The sequence below is a fragment of the Tachyglossus aculeatus genome, chromosome 9, assembly GCF_015852505.1.
Source record: "Tachyglossus aculeatus isolate mTacAcu1 chromosome 9, mTacAcu1.pri, whole genome shotgun sequence".
Taxonomy (NCBI): Eukaryota; Metazoa; Chordata; class Mammalia; order Monotremata; family Tachyglossidae; genus Tachyglossus; species Tachyglossus aculeatus.
In genome coordinates, this window is record NC_052074.1 from 22535906 (window position 1) to 22549133 (window position 13228).

General features: G+C 50.0%; 1 protein-coding gene across 2 annotated transcripts in view; it reads right to left on the reverse strand.

Moving 5' to 3' along the window:
• Window positions 1-428: 428 nt before the first annotated feature.
• KIF3C (kinesin family member 3C) overlaps window positions 429-13228 on the reverse strand; it is a 32145-nt gene continuing 19345 nt past the window's right edge. The window contains exons 2-8 of one of the 2 annotated variants that reach the window (XM_038751297.1): window positions 11291-11392; window positions 10787-10909; window positions 10058-10176; window positions 9353-9469; window positions 4250-4358; window positions 3842-4008; window positions 429-2883 (exon numbers count right to left, since the gene is read on the reverse strand). In XM_038751297.1, coding sequence (XP_038607225.1) covers window positions 2790-2883; window positions 3842-4008; window positions 4250-4358; window positions 9353-9469; window positions 10058-10176; window positions 10787-10909; window positions 11291-11392 — 831 coding nt within the window. In that variant the 3' untranslated portion in view covers window positions 429-2789. Of the gene's footprint in view, window positions 2884-3835; window positions 4009-4249; window positions 4359-9352; window positions 9470-10057; window positions 10177-10786; window positions 10910-11290; window positions 11393-13228 lie in introns of both variants that reach the window. The other variant, XM_038751296.1, reaches the window with a different exon arrangement.

Below are 13228 nucleotides of genomic sequence, written 5' to 3' on the forward strand. Positions count from 1 at the left end.
AGGGGCTGAGCCGGGATTAGAACCCAGGTCCTTCTGACTCCCAGTCCCATGCCCTATTCACTAGGCCATGCTGCTTCTCCCTGCTCCTTGAGGGCCGGGAACATGTCCACCAACTCTGTTGTAGTGTATTCTCCCCAAGTGCTTAATACAGTGCTCTGCACCCAGGAAGTGCTCAATAAATTCCATTGATTGGCTGATTGCAAGTTGGAGGAAGCCCAGAAAATGCCTCATTGGACTGAAATCAAATTGCATCGGAAAGGCTGGTCCATATGACTGACTGGATAACTCTTCTCCATGATGCTGTTTGGACTGGAGTCTGATTTCTCCTGATGGCAAAAACAAAAGGGGAGAAGGAAGAAAGGACAGGAAAAGAGGGATAAAGAGAGTGAGGAAAAAACAGAAGGGAAAGAAGGCAGGAGCCTATGCAGTGATGCTCATTCCTTTATTGTTGATTTTGTTGGTTTGGGTAGGGCTGGGGCCTGTGGGTTGCTGATGGCACCACGGCGCAGATGCCTTACCAGCTCAACAGAGAGACCGCCAACCCGAGCCAGGGGGGCACTTGGGCCCTCAGTGTGGATACTAGTTCATATATATATATATATATTTATAATAGGTTCTGTATATTCGCATGTATAGAGTGACAAGGATGGGCCACCATTCGGTAAACTCTGGAGGTCTGAATAAGTTACCACAGCAACAGGCACATAAATTTGGTCCTAATTAAGGCCCTCATTTTGTCAATCCAATGTCTGATCCATCAAGAGGGGGAAAAAAAAAGAGAGAAAGAGGGAAACTGGGACTGTGCTGCCCCACGGCCCTGTCCCCAGCACGTGAAACCCATACCGAGTGTGAAGAGTGCCCTTAGCAAGGCACACACGCATACACACATCACAAAAAACAAGGGCAACACCCAGGCCACCCAACTGACAGCCCTCCTCTCACACCACAGGCCTGGACCTCGGACTGGGGGTGGGGAGTGGGGGTTGTGCTATCAGACTGGGAGGTCCCAGGTCACTAAATAAGGGGGGTTGGAAAGGAGGAGATGAGGGAAAGTGAGTCCCAGCCCCAGCCTGGATCAGAGGGATGGGGGTGAAATATCAGTGACAACCAATCTGATATTTTCCAGGTGCTGAAAGGTTGGCAGGAGAAGTGGCTTAACTTAGTTACTTAGGACTCGGCAAACAAGCAGCCTCTTGATAACTGGAAATTTTCTCTGCAACTCTTTTCCCAACCCTTGCCAGGCTGCTCCAGTCAACTTGCTGAGGCTCCAAGAGATGGGGACAGAAGGGACAGTTTCTCCTGAAGAACAATGGCTGTGCCTAAAAGCAGGTTAGGATGGGTTGCCCATCTACCCTGGGCCCAGGCCAGAGTCTCCTAAGGAAGACTGGAGTGAGGACATCCTGAAGAGAGAGCGGGAATTGTGCAGCAAGCAAATCTGGAGACCTCCTTCTGGAGTGCAACTCTCTATGGAGAATGGGGAAAGGTGAAAGCGGGAACAGTTCAGCAGTACCCCCCATTTCCCTAATCCTCTGTTGCTACAGAGGGACAGGCGATGTTATCTAGATGTGTGACCCCCTCGCAGGTTGGTGACATTGAAGGAAACTGAAAGGCTTCAAGGGAAGGAGATAGAGGAAAGAGTGACAACTATGAGATTGGGGACTGATGCAGGAGAAGCCACGGTCTCTCCTTCCTCTCAGGTGCAAAGGGTTGTGTCGGATTTCAGGAAGGCAAGGGCCCAGTGGTTGTATGGAATGCGAGCAGGTCTGTGGAGATGGAGAGAAGGGAGAAACGCATTAGGGGTACATAGACGGAGAAGCTGCTGGGGATAGGGAGGTGCAGACGGATTCAACCTTGGACCTTCAAGCAGAAGGCAGTTGGGGTAGGAGACTGGCTGCAGTAGCAAAGTGCAGCTCCTTGGTCACGGAAAGCACGTACCATCTCAGTTTCTAAGATTGCCCTTCCTACCAGGAGTAGGTGGGAGTAAAGGGGCCTCACCAGATGCCTGGGTGGGATGTCTTCATAAGGTTCCAAGGAAGCAGCAACTGACTCCCCCGGCCCTGGGATCCAGCCCAAGGATTAGGGAGGGAGCGAGACGGGGCAGGGGTGAAGTCCAGATGAAGGTTGTAGACTGGCTGAATGAGGCCATCAAGAGTCCTTGGCCAGGTCCCAAGCAAAGAGTGAAGCCTGGGCTCTCAGGGTGCGAGTTTCTCCTCCCAATTCCGCACGTCTGGGAGGTACCTCTCCCAGGATGCCCTCACACCTCTTCCCTTCTCCTCTCAGGTTACTCTTCTACCTTCTGTCAACAGGAAAACACCCAGAGGCCCACGAACACCACGGGAGTTGAGGAGACTGCAATCTTGGGATGGAATGGGTAGAGGTAGAACTAGCTTCTCAGCCACTGGCCTCCTGTTCCCGGTGGAGCTGGCAGGGGGCATTGGCCTAAGGTCCACCTAAGGGTACTGGCAATAGGGGAAGAAGCCTGTCCAGTGACTGCTGCCAAAAGTCTTCTATTTTTCCCCATCACCAGCTGAGCGCCACAAATAAATAATGTTAAATAAATAAAGGAAAGGCTGAAGAATGGGGGAAGAGGAGCCATTAGAGTCTCTTCCCAGACTCTCCCCCTACGCGCGTGTGAGTGCGCATGCACACGCGCACACACATACACACATACGCACACGCACACACACACATAGAGGCACGCACGCAAAGCGGCAGATGAGACGGCCAGGAGCAGGCTGCCCCTCAGCCGGGAGTCTGTGTATGGATGGGCAACATCATTCTTGGAGGTGTCATTCGTGGGACATTGTCGTAGAGGGCCTCAGGGAGCCCGAGGCCAGAGAGACATGCGAGGAAGAAGATGGCAGCAGTCGAGGACTCTGGCACCTGTGTGGGGGGACGTGGATGGGAGGAAAGAGGAACACAGGAAACGGGTAAGAGAAATTTCCCATCAATCATCCTCCTGTTCCATAACTCTTCAAACTCCTACCCTAACTCGCTGTTCTCCTGACTACAACCCAGCCCTCACGCTTCGCTCCTCTCATGGCAACCTACTCACTGTACCTCACTGCCGACCTCTCACCCCCAATCCCGTCTCTGGCCTGGAACGCCCTCCCTCTTCACTGCCAATAGACCGTCACTCTTCCCACTTCCAAAATCTTATTGAAGGCACAACTCCCCCAGGAGGACTTCCCTGACTGAGCCGTCATTTTCTCTTCTCCCACTTCCTTCGGCGCCACCCTCACACTTGGATTTGCTCCCTTTATTAACCTCTCCCTCCGTCCCACGGCTCTTAAGTACGCATCCATCGTCTATTTATATTAATGTGTGTCTCCCCCCTAGAAGTTAAGCTCACTGTGGGCAGGGAACGTGTCTGCCAAGTATTAGTACAGTGCTCTGCACACAGTAAGCATTCAATGAGAAGCAGCATGGCTCACTGGAAAGAGCACGGGCTTTGGAGTCAGGGTTCATGGGTTCAAATGCTGGCTCCGCCAATTGTCAGCTGTGTGACTCTGGGCAAGTCACTTAACTTCTCTGGGCCTCAGTTACCTCATCTGTAAAATGGGGGTTAGAACTGTGAGCCCCACTTGGGACAACCTGATCACCTTGTAACCTCCCCAGCGCTTAGAACAGTGCTTTGCACATAGTAGGCGCTTAATAAATGCCATTATTATTATTATTATTTTTCAATAATATGATTGATTGATTGACTGATCCTCCCCCAGCCCAGCCTCTTGGGCCAACCCAGAGGTCCTCACAGCCGGCTTGGGGGGTGGGAGGGGGGTGTCTCCCAACTCCAAAGACCAACTCAGTCCCTTCAGAACCCTACCACACTGACCAGGACCTGGACTTTCGGACTCTGGAGGATGTAGGCCTTTCGAGGAAGCTGTCGAGTTGCATGAGCCTCTCCAAGTGCTGTAGGCGGGGATCTTGTTCCTGGTCACGGGAGAACTCCACCTTGAAGACAGCTGGCGGGGTCACATCTAGCTCCAGGAATAGAATGTTCTCTGCCTGTCGCATGAAAAGAAAAGCCAGGCCTGAGCACAGAAGACTGCGTCCACGCAGTCTTCTGGGGCTCAATAGACTCATTGATGATAATGATGAATTTATTGGGAACTCAGAGGCAAGAGAGACAGTTCCTGGACACTGTCTCCTGGGCTTGGGAATACTGCCCCTTCTCCACTGCAAGCCTCTTTTCATTTTCCCTCCCTCCCGCTTTCTCTGTTGCTCCAGGGAGCTGCTCCTCACTCACCCGATATCTGGGGTGAGACCCCATTGCCATGGCAACCCGGGCGTACTGGCTGATGGGTCTCTTGTAGCCCACTGCGGAAGTTGGCCTCTTCTTCATTTGGCTGTTATTGCTGTAGGGGAGACATAGGGTCAGGGCAGGGTCCCGCTGCACAAAGAAACACAGGGGTGGAAAATCACGGCGACATCCAGCAGAGGAAGCTAGCAGGAGTGGAAGGAGGAGGAGGAGGAGGAGGAGGAGGAGCAATAATACCTGAGATTGGACAGGAAAATGGCCAATAGGGCTCAGGCTCCCCACAATCAGCAATTGTCTCCTCTTGTAGCCTGTCTATGTAACCAGCATAGGGCAAAGTTGAGCAGGCCTCATAGTCAACGCCCCAAATACCCATTACAAAGCTTGCCGGGGATAACAGGAAATTCACAGACACTGTACTGCCAAACCTCCCGTTGACCTCTTCCCTGTGAACACTCGAGGCTAATGGAAAGAACACGGGCCTAAGAGTCAGAAGACCTGTGTTCTAAACGTAACACCTCTGCCTCTTGCCTGACGTGTGACCTTGGACAATTCATTTTAACTTATTCATTCATTCAATCGTATTTATTGAGCGCTTACTGTGTGCAGAGCACTGTACTAAGCGCTTGGGAAGTACAAGTTGGCAACATCTAGAGACGGTCCCTACCCAACAACGGGCTCACTGTCTAGAAGGGGGAGACAGACAACAGAACAAAACATGTTAACAAAATAAAATAAATAGAATAAACATGTACAAGTAAAATAAATAGAGTAATAAATATGTGCAAACATATATACATATATACAGGTGCTGTGGGGAGGGGAAGTAGGTAAGGCGGGGGGGACGGGAAGGGGGAGATGAAAAAGGGGGCTCAGGAGGGGGCTTAATGGAAAGACCACAGGCCTGGGAGTCAGAGGATCTGGGTTCTAGACCCGGCTCCACCACATGTCCGCGGTGTGACCTTGGGCAAGTCACTTCACCTTCCTGGGCCTCGGTTCCCTCAATCTGCAAAATGGGGATTTAATACCTGTTCTCCCTCTTCCTTAAGACTGCAAGCCCCATGTGGGATCTGATTATCTTGCTAACTACAGGGCTTGGCACTCACTAGGTGCTTAAAAAATACCATAATTATCAGTTTTCATTATTATTATTATTCTTAATAATCCCTGAAGAACACACAAGGTAAAGAACAGCAGCCATGACCTTCCCCAAGAGCTCGCCTTACCTCCCCCAAGGCTCTCCTACCTCTTCCCCAACACTCGCCTCTTTCCCAGTCAAATCCTGGAAAGGAAAATCACCCACCTGCCTGAGATAGCTACTCTTCTCTCTGGGCCTTGGACCCCTTTCTCTCTTTACAGATATCAGCTTCCACCCCACCCACTTCTCTTACTTATCATCAAACTCTTACTCCATCCTCTGACTCTTTCCTCTGCGCCTTCCATCATTCATTCAATCGTATTTATTGAGCGCTTACTGTGTGCAGAGCACTGTACTAAGCACTTGGGAAGTACAAGTCGGCAACATCAGAGAAAGCAGCATGGCCTAGTGGAAAGAGCACAGGCCTGAGAATCAAAGGACCTGAGTTTCTAATCCTGCCTCTGCCACTTGCCTCCTGGGTGATCTTGGGAAAAGATCACTTCACTTCTCTGGGCCTCAGTTATTTCATCTGTAAAGTGGGGATTAAGACTAAAAGCCCCACGTGGGACATGGACTATGTCCAACGACCCTCACTTTCCTCATCTGTAAACTGTGGAATTAACACTAGTTCTCCCTCCTACTTAGAGCGTGAGGCCCATGTGGGATAAGGGACTGTGTCTGATTTCCACCTCAGTGCTTCGTACGGTGCTTTGCACGTAATAAACATTTTAAAAATACCTCAATTATTATAACGTGTAACAAAAGGGAACAGAACCTGGTGTCTACCTAATCCAAAACTAGGTAACGGCTACAAATGCGACAGTGAGTGTGTGGATTCTAATAAAGCAATGACTGACCCTTTTTCTCCATGGAAGTCCTACATTTGCTGCCTCCCTGCCAGCTCAGAGAAGGCCTCAAATGAGAAGGAAGGGCTTGGCCCAGAAAGTGAGCTATATAAACTGGAGGTACAAGATGTGGTAACTCTTGGAAATCTACTTGCAAAATGAGTCACAAATGACTGAGTGGGAAGAAATACCAAGTCTCCCCATAACTAGCCAAAGAGACTAATAAAGGGTCTTTTGGGGGGCTAGAGAGGTCCCTGGGGTCTGGCCCTATCTGTACAGTGTTCTCAAGGCAGTTTCTCAGTGCATTAAGAAAATGAGGGGAAGGAATGGGGAGCACACTTAGCCCTTGAAGGATAGAGCTAAGTAAGGCGCCTGAATGAGCTCAAGAGATGCAGAAAATAGCCATGTGAGTCAATCCAGGCCAGTGCGAATGAACATGCCTGGGGGCAATACAACTCAGAGCCTGGTCTGAGGCTGCTGGCAATATAGGGAGTGATTTTTATATGAGTTTTGATATCAGCCCACTGGGTGAGAGGAGGCAGGTGATCAGGTGTGAGGGGACAGCATGATGCAGTAGCAAAAGAAGCTCCAGCTCTTCTGGGTCTGAGGTAGTGTTTGCATGGAGGACACAGATCCTTCAGAATGGAGGAGGCCATATCTCAGAAGAGCACTGAACACTGGCTCCAATCCAGCCTCTTTCTCCTCCTTCCCTGCATAGAGGTGTGGCTTGATGTGTCCCTCAAATATGCACCTCCCTCCCTTCCTTTCAGGGGAAAAAGGGCAAGGCAATTAAATAAGGAACAATCCTTTATGTTCAGGTTATGTAGCAACTTTATCTGTAATGGCCCAGTCCTCTGCCTCAGTCCACACCTCTTGGGTATTTTCTCAGCAATCAGGCCCAAACCCAAACTGTGTGTTTTAGTCCTAGAGCTCTAAGGCCCACCCTGACCAGCCCACCCTGACCAGACCTCCTTTGACATCAGAAGAGGGGCTCAGCCTCACTTCTGTGAGTGGGGATGAGGGGAAATGAGCCCTTGCAGAAGCGACTTCTTCAGGACTTGTAGCCCACAGAACACACACCATGGACACCCAGCAATTTAGAAATCCTGTGGGCCTGAAGTGGTGGAAGCCAAAAGGCCCCCTGAGAATGGGTAAATGCCCTACTTACATACAACCCCCCCGCCCCAAAGACACACACACACACATACAGACACACACATGCCCTTCCCCTATATGGGGTATTTTTAACCCCATAGCAGCTGTGACAGAGGTAAATGTGGGAAAGGATGGCCCTATCGAACAGCCACAGGGGAGCTCCTGAGGGGAGTGAATCCAGGACAGCTGCCCTATTTGACCAGCTGGCAGAGTGGCCCTGTGTCAGCACAAAGCCCACACATCACAGCCCTTACAAATTTCCTCTGCTTTGTAGGAAGACAGCAAAAGGGGTAAGCTGAAGGGAGGGGCAGCTCACTGAACTTACCTTTCCTTTTTGTACCCTGCCCCATCAGAGGGACCCCTAGGCCAGTCAGGGCTCTATTCATTCATTCAATCGTATTTATTGAGCACTTACTGTGTGCAGAGCACTGTATGAGAATATTGAGTCTGCCACCGCTTCCCCTAGATAGACCCCATTGTATCATACCTCCCCAGGACTTCCTCTGCTAACAGGGATTCTGTGTCCTCAGGGCCTGGCTCATTCCTGAGCCCTCCCTGTTGCTTTTTTTCTTTGTCATCTTCTCTTAATTGTGTAGCCCAACACCTTGGTTTAGACTCTTCTCTCATCCTGGTTGTGGAGGGAGAAGAGTGGGAGGCAGGCGTGTGGGAGTGGGGAAGGAATATGTTTGACTCCAAGTGTGTTTGGCTCATGTTTGTGAATTGTTGGGAAAATAAAGACTGAGTTTTTTTACAGTTAGATGGGGCTTTTTGTGTGGCATTTTGTGTTGAATAAAAATCACCCACAAATATGAAACCTCGCTGTCCAAAAATCCATCCTGCATGAATAACTGTATCACTGAAAACTACAAAATTAAAATGGTAGGCATGTATACATAGGTGTGGGTTTAGGGTTGGGTGGGAGAAGCTAGCTCCAATTTTACCTTCTGAGGAAGAGGGATCTCACTGAGGGAAGAGTTTAGAACAACCACTTGTCCGGTCTTATCCCTGACAGTCTAGTTTTCAGCTGATCTGTCCAATACTAAGCTGTCACTGGATGCCTTTATGCCAGGTATCTTTATTTTTATAAACACCCAACATCCTACCCCATTAGCTCCTGTACCTGCAGCACCTCAGGAGGGAAATGCAGCAGGTTTGGAGCAATGGAGGGGGTTAGAAGCCTGGCCGGTGGCATGCTCAGCAATTCTGCTACAAAAAATCTTTTTGTGTGTGTCTTCTCCTGCCCTCAGTTCATGCACATCTGGAACATACGTCTGCTGCTGGGTAGGGACAGGGGTAGGAACAAGGACCGTCCAGAATTATTTAGTGCCAACAGTGGCCACCCTAGAAGAGATCCAGAAAGGGCTCAGAAATCTAGTCCAGCACTGGCCCAGGTTACCAAGGCCTGGTTCTGATCTGGTCTTTGGATTAGTAGGATGGTTTCAGAAACATGTACTGGGTGAAGTATCCTAACCAGCCCAGACTCTGTGCCAGACAGCCACCATCAGAAGGAGTACCTCCCCAGCCAACGAAAGCCCTGCCTTCAAAGTGGTCAGTGGGGGTGAGGTAGACGGATTGCTGAGTCACTTGGAGCTGAGTCCATCTTGCACGTTTAGCAGCTCTCGCACTCCCCACCTCAAGCGTAACACTACCTGGGCCTTCTTCCTAGGTCACCTCGCCTACCTCCCCAAGCATTTGATTCTTTCGGGGTTCCACGAGGCTTCTCTCCCCACGCAGGGACCCTCCCCGCTCAACTGATCATATTTATTTAATCATATTTAATAGGACTCAAATCAATGTCCTGTTAAACGGCCCTTCCCTCTCTCCACTCCTTCCACATTTTTCTCACTAACCTTTCAGACCCTGAATTTTAGGCTACAAAAAAAAGAATCCTGCCCTGCCCTGTTTAGTGGCTGCATTTGCAGGGTCCCTGCCACCTGGGACAACCTGCCAACTCACACTCCCGCTGGGACCAGTGGCTGGAACTTCCACTGTTCCTCCTCACAGTCCAGGTAAAGGCGGTTCATGATCTTGTTTTTCTCCTCTGGAGGTATGAAATTTTCGATGATCAGGTACCTGGAAAGGAGAGTAGAAAAGTATGAGGAAAGCTGATGAGAGAGAGAGACAGAGAGACAGAGTGTGTGTGTGTGTCTAAACAGAAGAGATAAGCCCAGTAGCATCAAAGAGACAGGGGGAGGGCGGAACAGAGCCGAGAGGTAGAGAAGCAGGGTTACAGCCAGAAATGAGAGGGACCATCATCTCAAGACCTCCACATTTCAGGGCACTCTGCTGTCCCCTGATTCTAACCCAGTGGACTGAGACCAGGGTTTGGGGAATTTGTTCTGGAGAGCACTAAGTACTTGAAAAGTTCACAAAAGATGGCTTAATGGAGAGGAGGCAGAGGAGGAAGGAATCCCCAAAATTCCAGCCACTGCTCCCCAAGAACATATCTATCCTTCGACTCTTCCACGGAGGGGCACTTCAGGACTGAGAGGGAGGGAGTCTGAAGGGGAACTGAGTATAGGAATGTGCTGGGAAGACTCTAGGTAGGCCCACCAAATTAGGTGGAGCGAGGGGGACCCGGGGTAGAGAATGAACCTGGGGGAAGGGGCTAGGAGGCCACAGAAAGAAGCAAAAGGCTGAGGAGAAAAAGATGATCCCTACTTGAGTTTGAGTTCTCGTGTCTGCTCATTCTGCGCCTCTTCCAGATCCTGTCGCACACGGATGTACTCGTCATGCTGATCCTGGATCTCAGCCTTCACAGCCTGTAGCTTCGCATAGAGCTGAAATAAAGCTTGGGCTCAGGCCTGGCCGGCCCGACTCCGAAGGCACAATGTAGGGGAAACAACCGGAGCCCTGGGCCAAACTTCCCCTGGCATTGTCAAATGAGTGGGATGCCAGGGACTCCGGCTGGCTCCTCCAGCTACTAGAGCTCTCCCAACAGTCACTCTGACCGAGTCCAAACCTTGGGTTTTGTCTCATTGCTGGAGCCCCAGCCCAGAGGCCCTTTAAGCATTTTCACCGTCTCTGAGCACAGCTTTGGATGTGTCTGAACTTCCTCAGCCACTTCCTTTCCCTCCAAGGTTTCCCTCCTCCAATTCCAAGACAGGTTAATCATCAAACTTCCTGCTAGGGACTGTCACTGCAGGAGCTGCTATCCAAGATTGTGGTGGGGATGGGTGTGTGAAACAGCATCAGCATGATCATGGGCAGATCACCTATTTCCCCCCCCAACCCCGACCCTCATCCATATGCCCGCGGAGTGCAGGTGAGGAGCGGGAGATGAGAAATAGCACACCCCAGAAGGGCAGACAGTGGGCCACCTATAACTGAATGCTTTGAGTGGATCCAGGCCGGATTCCCCACCTCCCCACCCGACCCCAGGCATCTCACTTTCTTAAGCTTCTTTGTCTTGACTTCAACTTCCTGCTGCAGAGATGAAAAGGTGCCCCGCAGCTCCATGGTCTCCTCATCCCGGAGCATCATCTCTTGCTGCATCTCCCGCTCCCGCCGTTTCTAGGGCCAGACAATGCAGGGGGCAGCTCAGCAGCTGGGTCACTGGGGGAATGCTCACAAAAATGGGGCTATTCAGGAGGCTGACCAGCGGGGTGTCCCTGTCCTAGTCTAGGAGGCAGGAAGACCTCCATACTGAACCAAAAGTAGGAGAGGCTGAGCAGAGGGGTGCCCTCGTGGTCCCTTCCCCAACTGCTAGCGGCCAAGGTCCTCCAGCCAATGGTGAGGGAGAGAAAAATTAGGGCTCCCTGCGTATGAGGGGGTAATGGGGGTGGTGTTGAGAAGTGGGGTAGACAACCCCTGAGATCCTATGTTGTGAGTCACCAACCCCTCAAAGGGATATTCACTCAAAACATCAGTTGCCTAATACGGCAGCACTCCTACCTGCTCTGCGATCTCCTGTCTCTTCAGTTCTAGCATCTTCTGCTGTTCGTTGGTGTGGTCCATTATATTCCGGCCCCCAATGAGCAGTTTGCTCTCCATTGCCTGGGGAACAAAAAGTAATAGGGATGGAGTCCAGAATGTCGGCTCAGTGGCTTTGGAGTCAGAGCATGGGTTCGAATCCCGGCTCCAGCACATGTCTGCTGTGTGACCTTGGGCAAGTCATTTTCCTTCTCTGAGCCTCAGTTATCTCATCTGTAAAATGGGGATTAAGACTGTGAGCCCCCTGTGGGACAACCTGATTACCTTGTAACCTCCCCAGCGCTTAGAACAGTGCTTTGCACATAGTAAGCGCTTAATAAATCCCATCATTATTATTATTATTATTATTAAATCTCAGCTCGGGCTTTCCCTTTCCCTGTTTTCTCCTTGATGTGAACAGCAGGGGAGGGCTTAGCCCCCAAGCCCTTGATAAGGTGGGTATCTATTCCCTCTCCAGTTTTTCCTCTTACCCTTCTGCCCACACAGAAAAACTCCCCAAATCCATAATGAGTCTTTTTCCTCAGAGCAGGCAGACCATTGGGTGGGACTTCATAGCAACAGAACTAGGATTTGTCCTAGAAATGAAATGGGCTAGAAGACCAAGCGCATTCCCACTCTTAACAAACAAATGACCTCTGCCCTTCAGGCCTCCCACAACAAAACCCACCAATATTTTTCCGGCCCACTTTCTGTCACCCATCTTCACAATTTCCAAGGCGGTGCCCTCCACAGACAGTAAACTTCCATTAGTCCCTGAAGAAAAGACTGGGATCCACAGGCTACAGAAGCAGGAGCAAATAATCATAGCCCCAACATACCTCTCTCTCCTCTCTCTCTCTCTCTCTACACACACACACACACACACTCACACACACTCACACACACTCACACACACACACGAACAGTTCTTTCTTTGGCTGGAGTTCAGGGACAGTACAGGGCATACCAGGTTCTGGCCAAGTAGGACACGGCTTCTGTGGAGAGACCCCGGTAATTATGTGATTTATTAAGTGCTAAGTACTGCTGGGGTACGTATAAGAAAATCAGATCATACACAGTCCCTGTCCCATCTGGGACTCATAATTAAGCAGTACGGAGAGCAAATATCCACCTTTCACAGATGAGGAAACTGTGGCACAGAGAAGTTAAACTGAAGCAGCATGGTTTAGCATGGGCCTGGGAGTTGGAGAACCTGGATTCTGAAATCCCAACCCCAACCCTTGCCTGCTGTGCAACCTTGGGCAAGTCACTCAATTTCTCTGTGCCTCAGTTTCCTCACCTGTAAATTGTGTATATATGTTTGTACATATTTATTACTCTATTTATTTATTTATTTTACTTGTACATATCTATTCTATTTATTTTATTTTGTTAGTATGTTTGGTTTTGTTCTCTGTCTCCCCCTTTTAGACTGTGAGCCCACTGTTGGGTTGGGACTGTCTCTATATGTTGCCAATTTGTACTTCCCAAGCGCTTAGTACAGTGCTCTGCACATAGTAAGCACTCAATAAATACGATTGATGATGATGATGATGATGTGGATACTTGCTCTCCCTCCCACCTAAATTATAAGCCCCATGAAGGACAGTAACTGTGTCCAACTGCCTGGTTATCTTGTAACCATCCAAGTGTTTAGTACAGTGCTATGGCTCAAAGTAAGTGCTTAACATATATCATTATTATTATCCTAAATTGCTTGCTCAAGATCACACGTCAGGGCAGTGGCCTAGAGCCCAGATCTCCTATTCCCCCTGACCCATGCTCTCATGCCTTCCACTAGGTCATGTTGCCTGTTATCCCCCATTAAAGCTGGGGAAGTTAGGGCCCAGAGAGGTTGTGACTTGCTCAACATTACACAGCACACCAGTTAATAGCACGCCAGTTACAGAGGTGGGACTA